The sequence below is a fragment of the Camelus ferus genome, chromosome 1 (assembly GCF_009834535.1).
Source record: "Camelus ferus isolate YT-003-E chromosome 1, BCGSAC_Cfer_1.0, whole genome shotgun sequence".
Lineage (NCBI taxonomy): Eukaryota > Metazoa > Chordata > Mammalia > Artiodactyla > Camelidae > Camelus > Camelus ferus.
In genome coordinates this window covers 44868235-44892556 of record NC_045696.1, presented here as the reverse complement: position 1 = coordinate 44892556, position 24322 = coordinate 44868235, and the positions used below count along the sequence as shown (strand labels likewise).

The 24322-nt window shown below is 36.3% G+C and overlaps 1 protein-coding gene across 2 annotated transcripts in view; it reads right to left on the bottom strand.

Annotated features, from left to right (window-relative positions):
• Positions 1 to 9577: 9577 nt before the first annotated feature.
• ALCAM (activated leukocyte cell adhesion molecule) overlaps positions 9578 to 24322 on the bottom strand; it is a 188670-nt gene continuing 173925 nt past the window's right edge. For both annotated transcript variants that reach the window (XM_014564247.2, XM_014564246.2), the window contains 2 exons: positions 13562 to 13674; positions 9578 to 12043 (listed from right to left, as the gene is read on the bottom strand). In XM_014564247.2, the coding sequence (XP_014419733.1) occupies positions 13587 to 13674 (88 nt within the window). In that variant the 3' untranslated portion in view covers positions 9578 to 12043; positions 13562 to 13586. The remainder of the gene's footprint in view (positions 12044 to 13561; positions 13675 to 24322) is intronic.

Here is a 24322-nt window from a genome sequence, read left to right as displayed (position 1 = left end):
CTTGGTTAACTAAGTTGCCTTTGGAGTTACTTTGCTGTTATTCATGTGTGTTATGGATTTTATTTTTCCTCCCTTAAATTCACAGAAAGTATATACCATCATCCCAAAATGTACACAGTCATTTTGAATTTGAAATATTTCCTTGGACTCTTCATATGGGGACACATCTGTTATTCTGTGTAGCAAACGTTTTTCTTTTGCTTGAGATCACAGGCTGAAGAGCGTATCACTTTCAGCAATTTAAATTTGAGTGAGTCAGTGTGTTAACTTTGATTTGCCTCTGTTCCTTCACAGCCACATACAGTAGTTTGCGTTAATCAAATTAATAATAAAGGGATTAAAACTGCTAGCTTCTAAGGGAGGGACATGTCAGTAGCTTTAAATGTTGCTCTCAGAATGATTGTCCTTGCATATTAATTATTAGCTGCCTGAGATGCAGAGGAAGTTCAGGGAAGTGATACTCTATCCAAGTGTTATCTTAATTTGGGAAAAGATCCTTTAAAGGGTGAATTGCATTGCAATGGGCTTTCTAATCAGACCATGCATTAATTTAGATCAATGACCTCCAATCCTTTAAATCTGCTATCGCTGGCAGTAATTGCGAGGCTTCTGTAAGGCTGTTTACAAAGTTGCCTATCAGGATACAAGAGAAGATGGATTCGTTTACAAAGTTGAATTTGTAATTGTGTGCAGTAGAAAGCTCATCTCGTTACTTGCAGTGGTGATTCAGTCATTCGTGGCATCCTCTGGGGTGTGTGTGAGACTTTCAAAAGAGGAAAGAACATGGAAGAACAGTGAGAAAGAAATTACCACTCATGTAGTCCTTATCTCATCAATCACCTAATTTCTTTCAGCAGCCTAACTGCTGCCACGTGTGGACTCCACCGTGCAGGAGATCATTTTTCTCATGTTAAGCCAAGTATACAAGTAATAACAGGGCAAAATTTGCAATTGTTTTGGTTGCTGTATTGTCCATTCAATGACTTTCAGTCCAAAGAATCAGACATCCAAGCAGAAAAGAGACTTCTTTCTGAGTTCCCTTTCCTGGGATGGAAATTTGGGCAGGACCCACGACTTTTTGGTTCACTGAGAGATAAGAGACAGTTCTATAGTTATTTGAAATCACAAAACAGTCTCAATTGAGCAAGGAAGAGTGTCCAGTCCAAGGTATTAATTAGGCTTCATCGTGGAGTGAGGCTTTCATTTTTCACTTTGCTCTCACTAAAGGGCGAGCTCAGACGTGCAGCGCGACTGCTGTCTCCCAACTCCCACCACAGCCCTCCTTTGCAGCTGTAGCTTTGACTCTCTGGACTTGAAGGAGCGTGGGGAAGGAGGAGGGAAAAGTCTAGGGAGGTAGGAAGTTTATTTAGTGATGGCTTCAAGGTCTCTGGCTTCAGAGGATATTTAAAGCCGTCTCTTTTAATTATTTAATTCTTTTTTCCTGCAACGTAGTCTACTGCAACTAGGTCGCTGTTGCAATAGCCTAAGATACAAAGGAAACAAAGAATCAGAAGAAGGGACCTCACCCCAAACTTCACTCCATCAATCGTGGGTATGGATAAGGGCAAAGGAAGATGAATGTACATCCATCAAGTGCCTCCAATACAGCAGGTACTGCGATCCTTTTGCTTAGGTCAGACCTTAACTTTGCCATCTAGCGTGATGACAGCGGCACAGACCTGGCTTCAGCTGGAATGAGAACCGCTGCGTAAGTGTGGAGAACCATTTCGGGGAACAACCACAACCAGCTGGGCCAGCGTTTGCCCAAGGGCTGATCTATTAGACAGATACCACCAGGAAGTCAGCAGTTCGCAGAGACTTCTCTTTACCAGTGTGGGAAAAGATCTGCTTGTAGTTTCCATGTGTAGAAAACATACTTATTTCTTTGCTTACTGCCTGCTTCTTTGTAACCTACACTCCTTCAAACTTGTTTCCCTGCCCTGTAGTAATCTCCAATTTGCACTCAATGGTGCACACAGTCATTTTCTCTTTAACATATGCATTTTATTCTTAAAGGACAGCAGGCTCTGATGCAATTAGTATTATTCCCATTTTACAGATGAAGTAACTGAGTTTCATGTTATGCTCCAGGCCTCACTGCTAGCAAATCACAGACCCCCATTCATTAGGATGTCCATTCAAAGTTTGCTTGTTTTTAAGGACTGTAATTTTCCCACTAAACCAGTAAGTACATCTGTCCCTCAGGACTGCCCTGTGCCATCTGGGGGCACAGGAAACAGAGCATCATCCCTCCCAATCATTTGTCATTTAAATACAGCTACCCACAGTTCCCTCTCCACCACTGAAACTTCCTGCTGAGCAGCTTTATAAATCTTCAGAACTTGGGCCTGAAACGTGAAAACACAAGGAAAAGCTTAATGAAAGCAGTGAGAAAACTTTTCTAATATCTTTTAGGATGTTACCTGTGATCTTTTAGATTCATGTTCCGATTTGGCACCTGGGTACCTTAGTGCTTGCTGATTTGTATGATTGTCCTAATGACCAGTGACATGAATTACTGAAATCCTAATTAGGCCTTTTGAGCTCAGAATATTTTTTAAGAGGCTCTGACATTTGGTAAGAAATGTGGTGTCAGCAGAATATCTGGCCTGAATATAATTTCTAATTTAGGGGAAGTATTGGCATGTAATTATGTGAGCATATAGAGAAAGCAATTATATGCACCTGTCCTGAACACTGGACTTTTGGGACAATGAAAGGGGACAAATGTGGGCTAGAGCCAGACGGAACACGTAATGCGCCCAGTCTGCCAAGAGACTTGTATATGATTTATACACTTAAGATCTCTAAAAACCTACCTGGCATTCCAACAAATAACTCTTATGTGTTGATGCTGAAGTGTATTTAATTACCATAGAGTGGGGTTTGGAAGTCCTGGGTGGTGAATGTTGGTCCCAGAAAGGTCAGAGAAGGGGGTAGCATTTCAGAAGCCTAGAAGTCTACTAATTGGGGTTTTAATAGAATGTCTGAGATTTTTTTAGGAAGGAATCTTCTCGATATGATCCTGACCCAATAAGCTAACTAGGAACTCAGTGGCCTCTGAAGAGGTGTACCAGTTAGTTACTGTCACATAATAACAATCTCAAAACTCAGCGGCTTAAAACAACCCTCGTTTGTTACAGTAACCCTTGTGTCTGTGGGTCATCTGATTGACAGCTGATGTAGACCGGGCTCAGGTGATCTTGGCTGGGCTTGCTTGTGTGGCCAAGGGTTGGCTGGGAGCTCTGCTCTAGCCTGGGCTTGTCTGAGGCACCTTACCTGGTGCAGATCTGCTCCATGTGTCCTCAACCTCCTGTTGGCATTACCAGGCTTGCCTTGGCTTATCCTTCTCATGGTGATAACAGAAGTACCAGAGGGCAAGAAGAAACATGGTAGGCCACTTGAGGTCTGGACTCAGAACTAGAAGATGGTCACTTCCACACAATTTTACCAGCCAAAGCAAATCATATGGCTGAGCCTTGTGTCCAGGGGTGGGAAAATACACCCTGACACTTTTCTGGGAAGAACTACAAAGCCACATACAAAGGGTATGAAGACAGGTAAGGGTAACGAATCAGGATAACGAATGCAACAAATGGACCAGAAAAGAACCGGGAACAGGATGCTTTTTGCAAAAGTGTTTAATTTTAGGAAGCATCTTCTGAAACACATAAAGAGGGGAGTGGAAGGGAAGGACTTACCCTACAGTATAGCTGCAGTAGCTTCTTCTAAGGAGAAAAATACAAGCTATGAACAAAATCAAAGGCTGTACAAACTACTGTGACATGCTTCATCACACAAAGTCATCTTTTAGCAAAAGCTCAGTTAACTGCAATTGTAAACACATGTGCGTTAAATCTGGAAACTTGAGCTGATTTGGAGAACCAAATCAAAACTGAATAGCTCCCTGCGCACATCCAAGTTTCCACGACTCTGCTGCTCTGTTCTGCTCTTTCATTTCTATATTGGCATGTATATTATTTTGGTAGCGCCCATTTAACTTTGCTCCCAACCACATTGGATCCTCATTGGATCAAAAGCCAGAAAAATCATTTTAAATGAGAAATTGAGAAGTGGATTTCCACCCCCAGCCTCTACACATATATGTACTCTAATTCCACTAGTAAGAGTGGGAATGATGGAGTTGAACCAATGAGGACTGCCTCACTGCCAGTTTGTCTTTGGTACAGCACCAAGACTCACTGGACGGTGATGCTGAGGGGATCAATGTAAATTTCACTCCACTGATGTTGCCGAAACACCATAAAAGCCACAGCATCAGTATTTATAAATCCGCACAACTCTATGAATTGAACACTAATTCCATAAATTGCTATTGTCATCAGCACAGCAGAAAACGTGATGAGTTCTGTGCCGATAACTGTAAAGTACATATTTGATATTCTAATGACTTTCCTATTACATTTAAGAAAAATTAAACTCAAAGGATGACAGAGTAACAAAATCACTATAGGCAACTTTTAAACTGGATTTCTCTGAAAACAGATTATCAGATAGGAGTATGGAGGGAAGTCTAGCTGTTGTTTTTGTGGTGTTGCCAGTGTGACAAAACCCACCCATCATTTTTCAAATAGCTTAATATGCAGACTATTATTTGTGAAGAATAAAACTCTAAATTAAGAAAAGTCACAGAAAATTTCTCCTGTAAATGAACCTAAAAATGTTTTAAAAAATCATCTTTCCTCTTGGAATCAGAATTAACAATAGGTAATGTGTATTTGTCTCTCAATACAAATACTATTTTAAAGCTTTTGGTGGACAATTCTAATCAAGATAAGAAAAAGGAACTTAGTTGTTATTACCAACAATAGAGAAGCCCCAAATTCTGGGTGAAATGGGTTTTTAGTAACAGTTTAGCAGCCAAGAAATGACTCTAATGCTTAGACTTTAACCTTTTCTTAACAGAACCATCCCATTTCCTTAATCAGCCATTGCAGGGAGAGCCCTGTGAATCAGTTATCAAGCATCTCATTTCACTAACAATTTGGTTTTCTTACTGATGAGAATTCAAAGAATTATACAGGTTGCCCAAATTTCCATTCAAGTGGAAGTGAACGTCTCAGATGGCACGTGAACCAAGTCATCAAGTTAAACTTCTAACTGAAGCTCAATTCATCCTGGCCTAGCTGGGAACATATAACCAGAAAGAAAGCAAGTATAGGAAGATTCGAGATTACATTTTGATTATTTATTTCATAAATAGTTTAAATTGAGCTCCTGTCAGCTTTTGAGGGCATGTTTTATCAAAAGTTAATCCTTCTGGAGACCAGTCTCTGCTCTCCAATAATTTTCTCAATCTAATAATTTTTTGAGCCTCTATGATGTTGAGGCCCTCGTTTATTTCTTGGTAGCGTAGAGTTTATGCAATTAGGCTTATTCATACACATTTCTTTGCAACTATTGAGTCTAGTATGTGCTATTGTGCCTCTTTGTTACACATATGAATGCCTCCCATCAAAATATCATGAATATTTTTATGCCAGAGCTGCTTCCTATTTGACAAATATTTTGGAGCTCTTCAAACACTTCCTTTTCTGATCAGCAAATCCTATGTCCTCCCTTCCAGGAATATGGGGGCAAAATAGCCCACGGTATGTGTGTCTGAGTGCGTGCACACACGTGTGCACATGTACAGACGCCCATGTATGTAACTAAATACCTTTTCTTTCATTCAGCTGCTTGACCATCACAGGGTAAAACCTTTTCCTGAGATGGGTAATAAAAAGGGACAAGACCAATAACTTGAGAATGAAATCTGCCTTTGGAGCCTTATGCTTGTGTGTTCATTTTCCAGTGAACACCTGTGCGTTTGAGAAGCATTTATAAGGGAAAATGAGAGAGGGAGAGATTTGGGGAAGAACAAGAAATTGGATTGAAATGAGGGTGATGAATAGGTGAAGAGTGAAAAAAATGAACTCCAGTTTTCTAACTTCATGTTTCCCAAACAGTGTGTTTAAAAAATTTTTTTATTCCTAAGCTTAGATAAGAAATATACATTCTTCACAGCAATCAGAGAAGAAAAGGAAATAAAAGGACTCCAAATTGGAAAGGAGGAAGTAAAACTGTCATTGTTTGCAGGTGACATGATGCTATACATAGACTATCCTAAGGCACCACCGGAAAAGTACAGATCTCATCAATGAATTCAGTTAAGTTGCAGGGTACAAAATTAATACACAGAAATCGGTTGCATTTCTGTACACTAACTACAAAATATCAGAAAGAGAACTTAAGGAAACAATCCCATTTACTGTCGCATCACAAAGAAGAAAATACCTAGGAATAAATCTACCCAAGGAGGCAAAAGACTTGCACTCTGAAAACTAGAAGACACTGATGAAAGAGATTGAAGACCACACAAAGAGATGGAAAGATATACCGTGTTCTTGGATTGGAAGAATCAATATTGTTAAAATGGCCATACTACCCAAGGCCATATTCAGATTCAATGCAATTCCTATCAAAATACCAATGGTATTTTTTACAGAACTGGAACAAAATTTTTTTTTAATTTGTATGGTAACAGAAAAGATCCTGGATAGGCAAAACAATCTTGAGAAAGAAGAACGGAGCTGGGGGAACATGCTCCCTGACTTCAGACTATACTACATATCTAAAGTAATCAAAACAATGTGGTACTGGCACAAAAACAGACATGTAGATCAATGGAACAGGATAGAAAGCCCAGAAATAAACCCATGCACTCATGGTCAGTCAATCTACGATAAAGGAGGCAAGAATATACAATGGAGAAAAGACAGCAGTGGTGCTGGGAAAACTGGACAGCTACATGTGAAAGAATGAAATTAAACACTCTCTGACACAATCTACAAAATAAACTCAAAATGGGTTAAAGACCTAACTGTGAGATCAGATACTGTAAAGCTCCTTGAGGTAAACACAGGCAGGATACTCTGTGACATAAATTGCAGGAATATTTATTTGGATCCATCTCCTAGAGTAATGGAAACAAAAGCAAAAATAAACAAATGGGACCTAATTAAACTTAAAACCTTCTGCACAGAAAAGGAAACCATAAGCAAAATGAAAAGACGACCTACAGAATGGAAGGAGATATTTGCAAATAATGCAACCAACAAGGAATTAATTTCCAAAACATATAAAGATCTCATACACCTCAATATCAAAAATACAAATGCCTCAATCAAAAAAATGGGCAGAAGACATAAATAAACATTTCTCCAAAAAAGACATACAGATGACCAACAGGCACATGAAAAGATGCTCAATGTTGCTAATTATCAGAGAAATGCAAATCAAAACTATAATGAGGTAGCACCTCACACTGGTCAGGATGGCCATCATCAAAAAGTCTACAACTAATAAACGCTGGAGAAGGTGTGGAAAAAAGGGAACTCTCTTGCACTGTTGGTGGGAATGTGAATTGGTCCAGCCACTATGGAGAACAGTATGGAGGTTTCTTAAAATACAAAAAATAAAATTGCCATATGATCCAGCAATTCCACCTCTGGGCATATATCTGGAAAAGACAAAAAAAGATATATGCGTCCCAGTGTTCATAGCAGCACTATTTACAACAGCCAAGACATGGAAGCAACATAAATGTCCATCAACAGATGGCTGGATAAAGAAGGTGTGGTCTGTGTATACATATATGTATACACATACATACAATGGACTACTACTCAGCCACAAAAAAGAGTGAAATAATGCCATTTGCAGCAACATGGATGGGCCTAGAGAATATCATATTAAATGAAGTAAGTCAGATAAAGATAAATATCATATGATGTCATTTATATGTGGAATCTAAAAGAATGATATAAATGAACTTATTTAAAAAACAGTACATAGAAAACAAACTTATGGTTACCAAAGGGGAAGGGGGGATAAATTAGGAATTTGGGATTAACATATATACACTACTGTATATAAAATAAACAACAGGGACCTACTGTACAGCACAGGGAACTATATTCGATATCTTGTAGTAACCTATAATGGAAAAGAATCTGAACAATAATACATATTTACATATGTGTGTGTGTATACATATATAACTGAATTGCTTTGTTATACACCTGAGACATTGTAAATCAACTATACTTCAATTACAAATAAATAAAAAAATACATACATTATATAATTAACCGAAGTATTTCTATTGTTAAAGTATGACACTCGTAAAGCCAAATCTGCTGCGCTACTTTTTTCAAATAGTAGAGTTAGTTCCATTTGATTCCTTAGACACATAATAAAAAACTAACATTTATATAATAATTTATTGTTTTCAAAGCAGCTTTCACATACTTATCATATTACTTTAAATATGAACGGCATTAGTTACTGAGGAGAACAAGTTGATCACTCAATGCAGATCGGTCTTTTTGGTAACCTCCCCAAACGCACGTGTGTATGCTCACAACAGGGATGATTAACAATACAGTGAATGGAACTTGGACTTGGGCCTCTTGAGCTTGGATCCTGCCTCAACCACCTCTGGGTTCTGTGATGGTAGACAGAATTGTTTACGTTGTCGTCATCTGTAAGATGGGGACAGCATCTCCTGAAGCAGGATATTGAGTGGATTCAAATGAAGTAATGTGAATAAAACATCAATATAATCCACGTCTCATAATAGGCCATTAGTAAATGATAGCAGTATGTGTGTTTAAAGTGTGATGTGACATATATATGTATTTATATGTACACATATGTATGTCACGTAACGTTTTAAAATACACAAGTGTTTTAAATACATACATAATTATATACAAAAATGTCTAGTAATCAAAATGCAGTTAAAATTATATAATATTTTCCTATTATGTGATTTAAACATCTTGGAATAATCCTTCATAGATGGTGTAGCCAGTTCATACGTCCATTAATATTTCCCAACTTTACATATTACGAAGAGGAGGATTTCTTTATTAAAGAAATGTGGGAACTACAGTAGACTGGGGTGAGCATGGCCTTTAGAATCAGATCTGGTTTCACATCCAACTTATCTACTTACAAGCTTAATGCACTTGGGCGTTAAGGAATCTCCCTAAACCTCAGTTTTCAGCTGTTCAATGAGGAATATTTAATACTCTTTATAACTACTAAGAATCAAATAAGATAATGTATGATGACCCTAGGACACAGAATGGGCTCTAAATATTAATTACTTTCACTAAAGCACATGGCTGGCTTTCCCTTATTTTGAAGGGGAAGGATTTCTAGGTGATTCCAGCTGGTGCCATGAGTGGTGTGTTAATGGTGGAAGCGAAGAAACATCAGGGTGTCCTCCTAATAAGCCCCGAGGACAGCCGCACGGGACATCCACAGTCAGCAGGGCGCTGTTGCTGCAGGCGGAGACACACACGCTACGGAAATCATCACTGGTGAAATCAAGGACTAGCTGAAGTGGTCCGCCTGATGTAACAGGAGGCATGGATAACTTTATTTTGCTACACTCCCACTCCAGAGAGATGGGGAGCCACAGGGAGTTTTCCACTCTTTCATAAATAAAACTACTTTCCATACATGAACATCTTAGTGTAGAGAAGAGGCAGACAGCTATGAGAGATATGTGAAGACATATTTCAGTTTTATTATCTTTTAGGCATAGACGGGTATGTTAATCCATTTCCACATACAATTCCTGTAACCACAGATAGGGAGTGAACATTGAGCTGGCAAAATCTGTCTCCTGTTACCGAAGAGTTTAGTTGGAGAGATGAAACCTCAGAAGCTGAGGACTGTGCATTCTCTTCCTTCCCAGCCTGGCCATGACCGCCGTTACACACATGAGCTTTCCTTCTTATCCAGGCATTGATTCCCTGTGACAATGTTGTCCCCTTTCCCCTGGAAAACTTTCTGCTTTCAGTCCAGACTTCAGAGTTCCTATGTTCCGCTCTCTAGGTTCTGACAGCTGTTTTTGGATTTAGTTAACCACAGTAGTCAGGAAATAGTTATAGTATAAACCTTTCTTTCTATTGTTACATTGCTTCATTCTGCAAATATATCTTAGGAGTTAGAGTTAGACTTTGAATCTTTGATCTCTCATACCAAAAGAAAAAAAGAAAAAATATATTTATATGGAAGTAATTTCATTTTAGTGTTCATGGTTTATTGTGGAAAGCAGGTGTTTAAAAATTTTAGAATTTCTTTAACAAAATTCTAAAGATAAAAGAAAAAAAAAGAAATCACAGTATTTACAGAGATAACAGAATGGCTTAGCCATGCAAAACAAACAACTTTGGTTTTTCCCCTTTCACTTTGGTTTAAATATTGATCAAGATTCAATTTTTTTCCTGCCAAATAAAACTTCAATAAATCAAAGTTTAGAGGCAAAATAACATATTTTCTTTTTTTCCCCACAATTTTTTTTACAGCATCAAGACTAATAGAATATTTTATGTATTTAATTGATACCAATACACTACAGGAAGCTTTTATTAAACTGAGTCACTATTGCCCAGACAGCAAATGGTTTACAAATGTACAATAACGTGTATTTCTAAATAATGCAGAAGTGGCAAGGTATTTATTTCCTAATCTTCATCTGACTTTAATCTTCAGTTTATTTTTCATTGCCTTCATAATTTCTTATTCCATCAATCTAAAAAAAAACAAACACCAGTTTTCCCTTTCCTCCCAAAGAACACAGTTTTATACCTGGAAATCTGATGTCCTTTTTTTTTCTTCAATAAAGTTATGCAAACCTTGGGACAAAAATGACTGTGCAGTGTTCTCCCAGAAACCAGGCTTCTGCCGGAAAGAGCAGAGTTTAAAAGTCTAGTCACACGTAGCTCTTGGCCCGTGTCCAGTCTACCTCAGAAATCTCCATTTATACTGCCACCCTAAAAAGTTCCTCAAGCATAAAACATGTTTATAAAGTTACAAATTTGAATGTAACTAAAGATACATAGACATTTTATTATTACACTTTCATGTACTGCTTGATAAATTATATACCAGTTAAAAACACTAAATTATCTCAAGGTGCATTCAATATTTGTAGCGTAGTTAACAAAAACACACACGAAAAAAATATATATTCTATATTCTGTGGAAAATAACACAGCTTTGATAATGATCACTGTTAAAAATCTCCAATTCTGACTGATATCTTTTTTTTTTTTTAAAGGAAATAGGTATAATTTTAAGGCAGTGGATAACCCAAAGGATTTAATATCAATTTTCAATTACAGTGATTTACATTGTGATCTTCGAATATGGAAATGTTCCCCATGATTTTTCCAAAGTGTCTCTCACACATTGATTTGCTTTTTTTTTTATTTGGACAGAAAATAATTTACTCTAAAGGTGTCTCTAAAGGTAAATGCTACCCAAATTCTGTTAGGTTTTTTTCAGAGTAGGTAAAATTGTGAGTTTGGGAGTACCATTATTATGTGTGCGTCCATATGTGTGTGTGGTTTGCTTCTGAGAGTCAGCTGGTGGCACACACACAGCAATGGCTTACCTGGTGCACACCAATCTGACCCTCTGCCGCCTCTTCCCCTGTGAGAAAAATCACAGCTTTTGCTTCGGGCAATGTGTGTCCCCAGTCTTCACAAGCTGCCACCTTTGGGATTTAGGTGCTTGTGAAAAAGTTTGGGGGCATTACTGATAGCAATCAGAATCAGAAATGTACCTTCTCAGATTACCCATATAAACAATTGAAATAAAAACAGTACATTATACATCAGATTAACAGCAACTCCCAGAACAAAGCTTACAGTGTATAAAAATAGCTACGTAAAAAATTTACAGAAAAGGCAAACCAAAAAGAAATTCTCAGTGCAGACATTTACAGAAAAAAAAAATTAAACCAACACAACATATGAACTATTATCATGGCTGCCAAAACTTCTTGTCATTGTTTGTAATTTCATTTCATTATTTCACTTGAGATAATTCTCTAAAATCCTGTGACAGCTTGGTAGAATGAACTGCTTAATACTTGAACCACGAATTGCTGTCAATGTCTTTGTTTATGTCTTAAATACAATCCACGTTCATGCTTCAATTGGTCTATATAGTTTTTTCTCTGAAATGATGAGAAAACATACTTCAGGTAAGTTACTACGGCAGTCATTTCACAATCAACATATACTGTGTACTAAAAGTGATACTTCATAAGAACTTTGTATAAAACCCCATCGTCCCTGAACCCAACTGTAATCCCAGGTATGAGTGCAACTCTTCTACAAATAATTTTTTTGAATTGTTGAGAATCTTTATTTTTGTGGAAATTTCTTAATTCTTACGGGGATTATAAGATTTTTCAGGAAAATATTTCATTTTATCTTTTTTTCAGGTGAAAAAAATTCACTTGTCACTTCAAGTACACTCTATTTTGTGGACTTTGTCTTCAAGCTCAGTTTCCCTTTGAGAATTTATCTAATTTTGAAGAAAATGGAAGGTAAACTCTATGTTTACAAAGGATTGAGGAATGAATCCTAGAGAAGCAGAAGTGAAAATCAGCAGAAATGCTGCACATCTGGCCTCCAGTGGAAGGCAGTGTGCGGCAAGGGATTCAGTTCTTAGTCCTTCCACCCAATCACTTTGAGATCTGGTTTTCAGATTTTAAAAATGTCTTATTTCAATTATTCTATTTTTCTTTCCTATGCACATCCTTCTAATAACGACTTTTTCCCTTGCCCCCAGTCTTCTCTATGGGATTAACTTAGGTGACTCACTCAGATTGTAATGTGGTTTATTTATAATCAACCAAAATTTTACTGTGGCTGTTGGGGATTTTTACATATATGAGTAAACTACAGTAATGGTTATTCTCAAGGACACACAAAATAATTTGTCCAAATGGCTTCTCTGTTTGACTGGTTCAAGACAACATAAATAAAAATAAAAAGCTCAAATAGCAAGTGGCAATACGATGGAAACATACCTCCTTTGGAGAGTATCTTAAAAACCACACTCATCTAGCTATTGTATATAGATATGTGCAATATAAGGATGTGTATATATAATGTTGATGTATACATTATACACACATACATATATAATATAGGTACTATCTGGAAGAGTGCGTGTGTGTCTAGACACACACAAATTTGTTTATCTTGTCATTAAAATTATTTGGGAGGTGGCTGTATAAATACACTGACACTTTTAAGTATATTACATCTGTGGATTAGAATTTTCATATTTTAAAACTATTCTCATAATTGCTATTTAAAATTAACAAAGTATTAGAATCGGCTCTCATCTAACCAAAATATCAACTTATAAAACTAAGTGTCTTTGCACTCAGCAAAATTTTTGGCATTAGACTACAAGGTTCTCACTGAATGTTACAATCTCAAAGTTGATTTAGGTTATTCTGAGGGTAATGATTTTTTTCAGAGGATGGGGAGACTGTTGAGATTCCATTATTCTCAGAATACCTTTCTGAGCAACCAAAGTTTCTTTCTGAAACACTCTTTTCCTGTTTTGAAACCTGCAATTATAAAGCATCTGAATGTCGAGGCTTCATCTTTCATCTGCTAGGATGTTTCATACTTTCCTGGGAATTATTTCTATAAACCTCCAACAGCCTACCCACCTGGACAAGTGGGACAGTTTCTCTCTTAGGCTTCTGTTTTGTGATTGTTTTCTTCTAATTTTTTGTTTTCTTCCAGATTCCCAAGGTCCTTGTTTACATGTTTTGATGCAGTCCTACAAGAGAATTAAACATCATGTTGACATTTATAAATTTATCTTTCCTTATTTTTAATTTTAGGGTTCACATTAATGTATCTTTGAAAAGCCAATGTTTTACACCTAACACAGGCAAGCCCGTAGGGCAAACAGTTCCACATCTGTGAGCCTTGATTGGTAACAGAACACATTCCACTGAAATTACCTTGGTCGTGGGGTTGCATTAAATATATGCTAGGAGAAAAGGAAGTCAATTACTTTGAACACAGACTCTGCATACTTAGCTGCATCACGATTTTGGCTGGGTTGTTTTTCTCTCTGCTTTCTGGGAAGTAATTATCATTTGATAGTCAAAATTTTCATTCTGGGCAAAAACGTTCTGCAAACATTTTCTGCAGAAGTTTCATTAGGGTCTTGCCCTCTCTGTATTCCCTATTACGCATCTATATTGAGCCAATGTCCTATATCTTTGTTTATGGATTCCGTTTTATCAAATACATCAAAAGTAAGCTTGGAAAGAGACCTGAGTTATGACAGAACATTGACAGCAGAAGCTAAGGCAGCTCTAATGTGGTGGTTCTCAAATCGTGGTCCCAGACCAGCAGTGTCAGCCCCCGCTGGGAACTTGCCAGAAGTGCAAATTCTGAGGGCCCACATTAGAACTTTGTAAACAGAAACTCGGGACAGGGCCTGCGACCTGTGATAAGACCTCCTGGTGGTTTGCTGCACGTAAAGTTGAGAACCACTGCTCCGGTGGCTTCCAGGGTCACACACGACTACCAGGTTCTCTCTTTTGAGAGCTGAAATCAGGCTTTCTTAAACACACCGCTAAATTCCTTGGCGTTGTGACCACTCAGGAGAAATCATAACTGTATTTCCAAGAGTTTACCACTTCCTTCCTTCTTCCCTCCTCCCCTCCCTTCCTCTCCCTTCTTTCCTTCCTTCCTTTCTTCCCAACTCTCTCCCTGTTGTAAGCACATCAGGGGAACCACAGTGATAGGGTACGTCAAATTATTATTGCTATATAATTCAAAGTAATACTTCTATTTTAAAAAATCCTGTAATACCAGATGTGTCTCTTGGTTAAGGAAGCTTAGGGTAAGAAACTCCATTTTTTCCCTAAAAGTATTTCTATGCTTTAAATAGAATCCCTTAACTCATTTGCTAAGAATCACAACTTAATAGTGTGATCGTGTTAATAATGTGAGTGTTAGTAGTGTGATAGTGTGAACAGTGTGTAACAGTGTACGATATATGTCCTAGTAAGATAAAGACATATGGCCCTTTCATACTGGGACATTCATTATATTTAGCCTAAGTTTAATTTGATTTGTGACTTAAAAATTGTTAATTTAACTTAAACTACAGCCTTATAAATCTATTCATAAGCAGGAGAGCAACCTTAAACCCTGCCAGTACGACTGAGTTCTATAAAATGTGATGGCATTTTACAAGAGAGACATTAAAAATGTAAATAAGACCATGCTGTAAGTTTGAGTCTATGCTTTGTGCTATATCATATTATTACATAAATATTTTTCTATATTTTCCAGGCAAAGGAAAGACTAATATAGATACCCTCTCCTACTCTCTCTCTCTCTCTATATATATATATAAAGATATATGTACCATCTACATTATATATATATCACATTATCATACATGTATATATGTATATCATGGATCACTTGAGGTCTAGTCTCTTTTGCTAATAAGTTACTTAATTAGTAACTATATAAAATCTTAGTAACCTCCATAATTTCCATACAAGATAATGTACCTAACAGCAGAGTACAATTCAATGAATTTTCAAAAACTGGATGCATGAGTGTAACTAGTACCCAGCTCAAGAAACAGAATAGTTGCAGACGCAAAATCTCCCCAATATACTCCTTTCCAGTCACTACTAACTCCCCAAAGGTTACCACAATCCTCATTTCTCACAGAATGGTTTTACCTGCTCTTACAGTCTGTATACAAATGGAATCATACCACATCTATTCATTTCTGTCTGCCTCTCATTTAAACTGAACTTTTTGTTTGTGACATTCATGTATAATGTTGCATGCAGTTGTGGGTTGTTTATTCTTATTGCTGTATAGCTTATTGTGTGAATACATCATGGCTTTTTAATTTTACTGGTGATGGGCAATCTTGCTCTTTAAGTCTTTCTGAGACTTTACTTAACATAAGTTAAATCTTTCGTGTGTCCCACATGTCTCTTATGCTCTTATGTGTCTTATCTATTTTTTTTTCCTCTCTGTGCTCCAAACTGGGTGTTTTCTATTGATCTGTATCCCAGTTTACTTCTCTTGTGTTTTGCTGTGGCCAATCTGCATTTAAATTCATCCACCAGAGATTTATCTTTTAATATATTTTTCAGGTCTAAAATGTAAATTTGATTTTTAAATATTTTAAAGTACATTTCAATTTTCTATTCCACTCATCTTTTTTTGCCATCTTTTCTTCCACTTTCAAAATATTATTTATAGTCATTTTAATATCCTTGTCTGTTAACTACAGTACCCAAATAATGCATGGGTCTGCTCATCCACTTTTCCTCTTGATTGTTGATCTTATTTTCTGGACTCTTTGCATATCCAGTCCTTTTTATTTTACATGACACCATATATAAAATAACTATAGAGACTTCACACAATGTTACTTTCCAACAGATATGGTCCCTCCTTTCGTTTGTTAAGCAGGCAGGTGAACAGATAGGATGACTTCAATCCAATTAGTATTTGATCTAGGTTGAGGCTCAGCTGCAGTTTTAGTAAGACTCAGTCTACAACTGGTTTGTCTGTACTCCTAAGACACAGTCCTCTCAAGCTTCTGATTGAGATTCTGGCATGTCTCACTGTCTTCAGACCTTAAATACAGAAAGATCCAGCTCTTCCCTTCAGAGAGGCTCCACCCGGATCTCCAGCCATCTATCCCATGACACTTCAAGAGGTGGCCAATCTCTTCAGTCTCCTTGACTTGAGTATAAGGACCATGTTTTATTTATATTTTACCCATAGCACATAATATATTGTCTGAATATGGTAGGCATCCAAAAGATACTTCTTTAACTGAACTGAACTGAACTGAACTAACTGACATTAATACAGTTCATATCTATTTCCTTTTACTGTTTCTTATGATATTGGTGTCCACCAATATGAAGTCCATACCGGCCCAGCTGCTTTTTTACAGACAGGTAAAATAGAAAGAATACATTGAAATGATAGAGATTGAGTGATGTCTTACTCCAAGCTTTTCAGATAAAACTGCACAAAATTATACATATAAACATGTACCTTGATTATCCTAATAGCTCCTAACTATATATTCTAATACATACCAATAACTACAATTTCTATAAATCAGTAAGATACTGTAGCAATCAAGGAAAGACACATGATTCTCAAAATCTTTTCGCTTGTCTCCTCTCTTTTATTCTCTTGCCTTCTCTCACCCTCCTTCATTCCTTTTGTCTTTACTTTTCCCTTCACTCTCTCTCTCTCTCTTTTATTCTTCCAAACTTACTTCATTCAATACTATTTTTTCCTCTAAAGTGAAAATTTCAACTTGTTTGGAGCCACTAGAGAGAGTGACAGATAAAAGAGCCAATGTTGTAGATGCATATATAAAAATAAATTAGAATAAATTTCACAATGTAATAAATTGATTTTGCAATTGCGGCTTTTTCAACCTACTTTGACCTGAATGAGAAGAAGAAAGTTATATTAAGTTTGAGGACATAATGATTTCACAACTTTGAAATAATGCCTGTACTATAAGAAGTTCTTGTACTAGTAATGACTAAAAAAAAAAAATAAAAACCCACTTGTGTTTTGTTAATCCTTACAATTGTAACAGTTATAAACTCTCAGAATAATACAGAATAACCTATATGACCGTACTTGAGAATAACAAAAAGAAAGCAGAAACTGAAGGGAATTCGATCCTTATACTGGGTGAGCTCTACTTTTGCAGACATTTTCCTTTGATGGCACTTCCCAGTTGGAGAGCCATAGGCTAACTAGTACAAAATTCTGGAAATCAAGGGGGGGAAAATCTCAAAAAGGAGAGGCCTAAAGAATGATGAGGACCCTGAATTTGTGTGTAAATTACAGTAAAACCCTTGGATGATCCCTAAGCTGCCCATACGTGGAAGAAATTTCACATAGCCCAGACAAAAGCAACAGCTGGAAAGCTTAAAACTTGACATAGATTTTAGCTGTTACCCACACAAAGGAGACAGAGTTTGGAGTTGAACCTCACCAAGCCAGAAATTCTTGGCAATCATATCAGTGTTTCTACTGAAATCCCAGAAAAGCCAAGACTATGTGTCAAGACTCAGAATTCACCCTAAAACAGATGTGAAATATGAAATATAAAAGTAACCTTCACAAGTTCAAGGAAATCAGCCAGTAATCTAAGTGTCTGCCAGGAAAAACAATCCATATACTTTAGTCTATATGATAGAAATTAGAATTTCTACAACATATCATCAAAGACTAGTATTAATAAAAAAAAAAGTTATCATATATATAAAGAACAAAAACTGTAATACAAAGTCCAGAGAATGTCCTTGGATAACAAAGACTTTGGAAATAGCAGGTAAGAACTTTAAATCAATAATTATATCACATGTTCAATAAAGAAAGATATGGTAACAATGAGAGAACAGATAGAATTCTCAGCACCAAAAATGTAAACAAAAGTAACTCTGTAACTTGAAACTACAATATTGGAAACTAACAATTCACTAAATTGTCTTAACAATAGATGGAGGTGGTAGAATAAGCCTTGAACTTAAGGACAAAAAATATAAATTATACATTCTGAAAAAGAGAGAGAAAAATGATACGAAAAAAAGAAGTAGATCCTCAGTGATGTGTGGGACAATTTTGAGCAGTCTAACAAATGTGTAATTGGAGTCCTAGTGAGAGAAGCAAAAGAGAATTGGGGCAGAGACTAAATTTGAACAATGAAAAATATTCTTAGACTTGTTGATGTTCATTAACTTGCAGATCCAAAATGGTCTGCAACCCCCAAGCAGAAATTATAAAGAGAAAAACACATCTACGTACATTATACGTAAGCTAATCAAAAGCAAATATAAAAAGAAAAACTTGAAAGTAGCCATAGAAAATTTGTTCAGAGGAACAACAACATGAAAAACAGCTGACGTCTCATCAGGAAGAAATGTATAACAAAGTCAATTAAACACCTTTCAAATGCTGGGAAAAAAATTCTCTCGAATCAGAATTTTATATCTAGTAAAAATACCTTTTAACCAAAGGCAAAAACAAAGACATATTGAATTGAATAAAAGAAAACTGGGAGGAATTATCACTCGGAGACCTGTGCTAAAAGAAGTATTAAAGTTCTTTGGTTGAAAGGAAATAACACTAGATGGGAACTCAGATATACAAGAAAGGATGAATACAGATTGTATGTGTGTATGTGTGTATGTGTGTGTGTATATATATATGTATATATATATACTAAAATATAAAATACTATTAAATTTTTTTACAAAGACAAACAACCATTTAATACGATATATACAGCATTATGTATGAGACCCTTGAAAAATTACACTTTCATTTAACTTCCTACAGCCTTTTTGCTCTTGTTGTCAAATCCATCACAACACTGTATATTATAGCCTTCACACTACAAATATATGGAAGAGGATACATAAAGTTATAAAGTTTCAGGAGCTTTAGATTATTACATGAGTAGATTGTTATAAATTAAAAGTTCCTATGGTAACCCCTAAAGCAAGCACAATAAAAGAATACAAAGATGCACAGTTAAAAGGCCAGTAGAGAAATTAAAATGTAGTACTAGAACTTATTTGAGTAGCCTAAAAGAAAGCAGGAAAAGAGGAACAGAGGACAAGAGGAAAACAAATAGGAGAGCTGGTGGTCTTGGATGTAACTATATCATAATTAAGTCACATGTAACTTAGCTAAATCCTCCAATTGAAAGGTAGAGATTGTCAGCCTGTAATTAGCAATCAAGACTCAACTATATGCTCTATACCAGGGGTTAACATTTTCCCCTGAAAGGTCCAGCTAGTAAATATTTTAGGCTTGCAGGCCACATTGTTTTGTTCCAACTCTTCTGGCACTGCAGCATAAAACAGCACAAGTAACATGTAAAGAAATAGGCATGGCTGCGCTACCACAAAACTTGATTTACAAAATTAAGCATCAGCCTGGCAGTCAGAGTTTGATCAGCCTCACTGTACCTGAGATGCACTTTAAATATAAAGAGATAATTGAAAATAAAAGGCTAGAAAAAAATATGTATGAAAACAGCATGTGAAAGCAGTATGGCTATATTAATATCAGGCAACGTAAAATTCAACACAAGGACTATTACAACCATAAGGAGAGACATGTCATAATTCTAATAGATTCAGTACATAAGGAAGTCGTAACAATTATAAGTGTATGTTCCCAACGAAAGCATAAAGCAAAAACTGACAGAATTAGAGGGAGAAATAGCCAAGCATACAATCATAGAGAATTTAACAGACCTTTCTCAGTAGCTGATGAATGGACTAAAATTCAGTATGCACGATCATGGTGAAATACCCAGTACTGGGCTATCTTGAGTCCTGGAAGTGTATGCTTATAACTTTCTCACATTATATGTGAAATGATTTCATATAATTTGAAAAAAATATGTAAGAATTGTGTAAGAAAAGTTGTAAACAAACTATCTTCTACCTTAACTAATATACAGCTGTAGAACACTGTACCCACCAACCACCAGATAATTTTTTTTCAAGTGCCTATGTAGCATGCACCAGGAAATAATGTGCCTGCACACTAGGACAAAACAATGACTCTCAACGTATTTTAAAAGACCAAAAGCCTACAGAGTAGGTTGTCTTAACAAAACAGAATTAAATGAGAAATGTTTGGAAAGAAATAAAGTTCTAGTTACATGATTCCAAAGAAGAAACCACAATGGGAATATAAAAATATTTCTGACTGAATAAATATGAAAATACAACATACTGAAATTTGTGGAATGCAGTTAACCCACTGCTGAGAGTGAACTTCAAAGTTGAAATGCTTGTGTTATAAAAGAAGAAAGGCTAACATCAGTGATGTAAATTTTTAATTTACTTCATGAAATTCGAGAAACAACCACCTAAACTCTAAATAACTAGAAGTAATAAAATAGTAATGATAAGAACAGAAATAGTTAAAATTGAAAATAAGCACTAGAAATAGAAACAAAGCTAAGAGTTAGTTATTTGAAATTATCAAGAAAATTGATAACTCCCTAAAAAGACTGAACACAATACACAATAAAGGAACAAAACACAAATTAATAATATCAGAAAATGAAGAAGTGTTATCACAGAACCCACAGGCAAAAAAGGAGAAGGGAATTCTATGGATAGCTTATTCATTTTGCAAAAATGTCAATAAGTTAAATGAATACATCACATTATTTTAATCCATTCTCTTGTCTTTGGACACTTGGCTGGTTTCCAGTTTGGGCTATTGCGAATAACATAGCTAAAATCAACATTCTTATACAAGCGTTTTTGTGGGCCTGTTTTTGTTCTCTTGGGAAAATACCTAGAAATGGAATTTCTAGGTCATAGGGGAGATATTTGTTCATGAGAAGTTGCCAGCTTTTCCAAAGCTGTTAGTAATGTGATATATTCTAACAATGGAACACTACTTAGCAATTCTAAACAATTAAATCATTATAGGGAAGTTTCAGGGGTGATGGGTTGCTCTATATTGTGATTGGAGTAATGGTTACAAATGTGTATACATCTATCAAAAAGATTTAACTGCAAATTTCACAAAAGCAAGTTTTAACTTAATATAAAAACATTATAATAATGCTCTTCTCTTAATACACTTGAAAAGTTTGTATCTTACATACATTTTATTGAATGTTTGACATACATTTTGTAAATTTAAGGTATACAATGTATCACTTTGATACATGTATATATTGTAATATGATTATAATTTTTAAAAATCACTGTTGTTTTATGGCTTATATACTATCTCTAAGTATAGAAAATGTATTTGGTTTAAGTAATCTTTTGTCATTTCTGTGTTACAAAGTTGTCCAATGTTATTCTGAAACATAATAAATCAGTCAAAAAATTAAAAACAAAAACAAAAACATTATATAGAGAAAAGCTAAAGCATGATCTTCGTGGCCAGGGATTGAAAGAACCAGGCAAAAGTTACAATGAGAAACTGGATACCATTTCCATTTCCAATTCTATTTACTTTCTAGGTGGATTTTGTACCTGTATAGGGATGAAAAGTAGTTTCTGTGATTTCATTAAATTGAATCAAATAAAAGAAGGAGGGATTGGAACGAAGGGAGTGACTAGAATTATCTGCAAGGTAGTTGTGGTATCGAGGGCAAATCACAGGATCTGTTACCACATCTATACAGGTAAAATCAGGCTAAAAAAAAAAAATCACTGCTCACAGTCTGCCATTACAAAAAAGTGTTTGTTAAGGGCAACATGAAACATATTTATAGAATATGCTTGTAGAAGAAGAGTTGAGTAATTTCAAACTGATTATTTTTCTTATTTTAAAATTTACAAACGAAAAAACTCTTCCTTCTTTTCTTAATGCCACTCTCCAAAATAGTAACGGCTAACACATCGATAATGCCTTAATGTGGCAGGCACTGCTCTAAGCCCTGGATAGATATTAAATTGTTTTAACCTTAGGATATCTCTATTCTACCTCGAGACTAATAAACTTGCTTGAGGTCACACAGCTAGTAAACAGCAAAGCCAGGATTCAAACTGCAGCAGTCTGGCTCCAGCATCCATGCATTAAGTTAAACAGTTATACAACTGAGCTAAATGTTAACTGCTGTGAAATGTACTAAATAAAAATAAACATAGTGTTGTTGCTGAGGGAGGGGGTATTCACTGAGTATATGTGTATAAGATTTACATGAACTTTTAATAATTTCTGCATTTTTGTTACTTAGAGTCTGCTCTCCTTAGCAAGGAAAAGCCTTTAAAAATTATTCTGATTACTTTTGGGCTCAGTTTTGAAATTGATACAGTAAATATGTATATAACTTTATGGATGTCTCTTTTTAATTTTGGGAAATTTCAGAGATTTGAAAGAATACACTGGTTAAAAATCCATCTACTACTGGAAGAGAACAAAAATTTATTTTAATCATTCTCTTTAGCTATATTTTCAGTCAATATTTTTTCAGTTGATTGACTTGAGGGACAAGGTTAAGACATTTATAAAGAATGAGTGCTTGGGTTGAAATACAAATCATTAGTTATAGGTCTTAAAAATGCTCTTCATCAGTCAGCTTTTTCATGCCTTTAAAATGAGGTAAACTTTAAATAATAGAATCACAGTAAAGTGACGCTGGAAGAAGCTCTAGAGGCAGCCCTCTAGTCTAATCTGTGAGGCAGACAGGAGAGTCTTGACCTTGGGGTCAGTGAGTCTGGGTTCTCATCCTCATTTGTCAAGTCTGCGCTGCAAGACCTTGGACAAATCCCTCCTCTTAAGATGCTTGCTCACCTGCAAATAGGGGACAACAGGGAGTACTCACAGGGCTGGAGTGAGGATAAACGTGCCGTGAGCGTGAAAGGCCCCGGCAGGTAACAGGGACTCCTGAACCTGAGAGTGACGCATGGACTGCTGCCCGAGCCACACGGCGACTGAGTGGACGAGGGGAGTCAGTCCTAGTTCTTAACTCCTCGTTTGTGTTTTTTCGATAAGTTCGGTGCCTATAAAGGGTTCAAACTGATTTTAAATAACTTTTTAGAAGATTTTTAAACTTTGGTTATGAGATTTTCCCCAATGCTATAAACTTATTTCAAGATCTCCTTGAAAGGAGGTGGGGCACTAATCCAGCGGTGTCTCCTAAGTGTTCCTTTATTTTAACACTTCGAAGTTGCTAGGAGATGTGATGGAGGTGTTACTAATGCTACAGCAGAAATCACATTTCAGTATATTAATGGACCAAATCAACATGTACACCTTAAACTTACACAATGTTATATGTCAATTATATCTCAGCTAACAGATAATTTAATGGGGGAATGAGGTAGGTGGGAAAAGTGAAGGGGGCGTAGGAGTGGCAGGCATAAACAATATATCACAATCTTGGAATGTGGTGTCATTGGAAAAGATGCATAAAATATTATAATGGAATTGCCAATTTGGAAAACAAAAATAACACCCACATAAAATAATTCACACATGAAAGAGTTCATAAGATTTGAGGTTCTCCAAACACAGGCATACGTATGGCAAATTTGAAAACTCAGAGGCAACATGAGGAATTATTAACACTTCCTACTGGAGAGGGAATCTTCCGTGATTTCTCGTTTATAGCCTGCCTGGGATGCAGCCCAGAAGGGCATCAGGACTATGGGTATTCAAGACTGGGACCCTGGCCGTGTGGAATTGCCACTTTCAGCAAGCTGGCCGTTGATACCTGTGCAGGTAATTGCGGTCATACCCATGAGAATAGTTATTTTTCTTTCTTCCTGGGTCGTAGCTCTCAGCAGAGTAAGTTTCCCCCCCGAGCCAAGCGTAATAAAGAGCTGGAGGAGGAGAGGCGGGCTCTACTCCCTGCATCTCAGAAGGACAGTTGTCACCAATTTCTGAGTCTGAAGCAG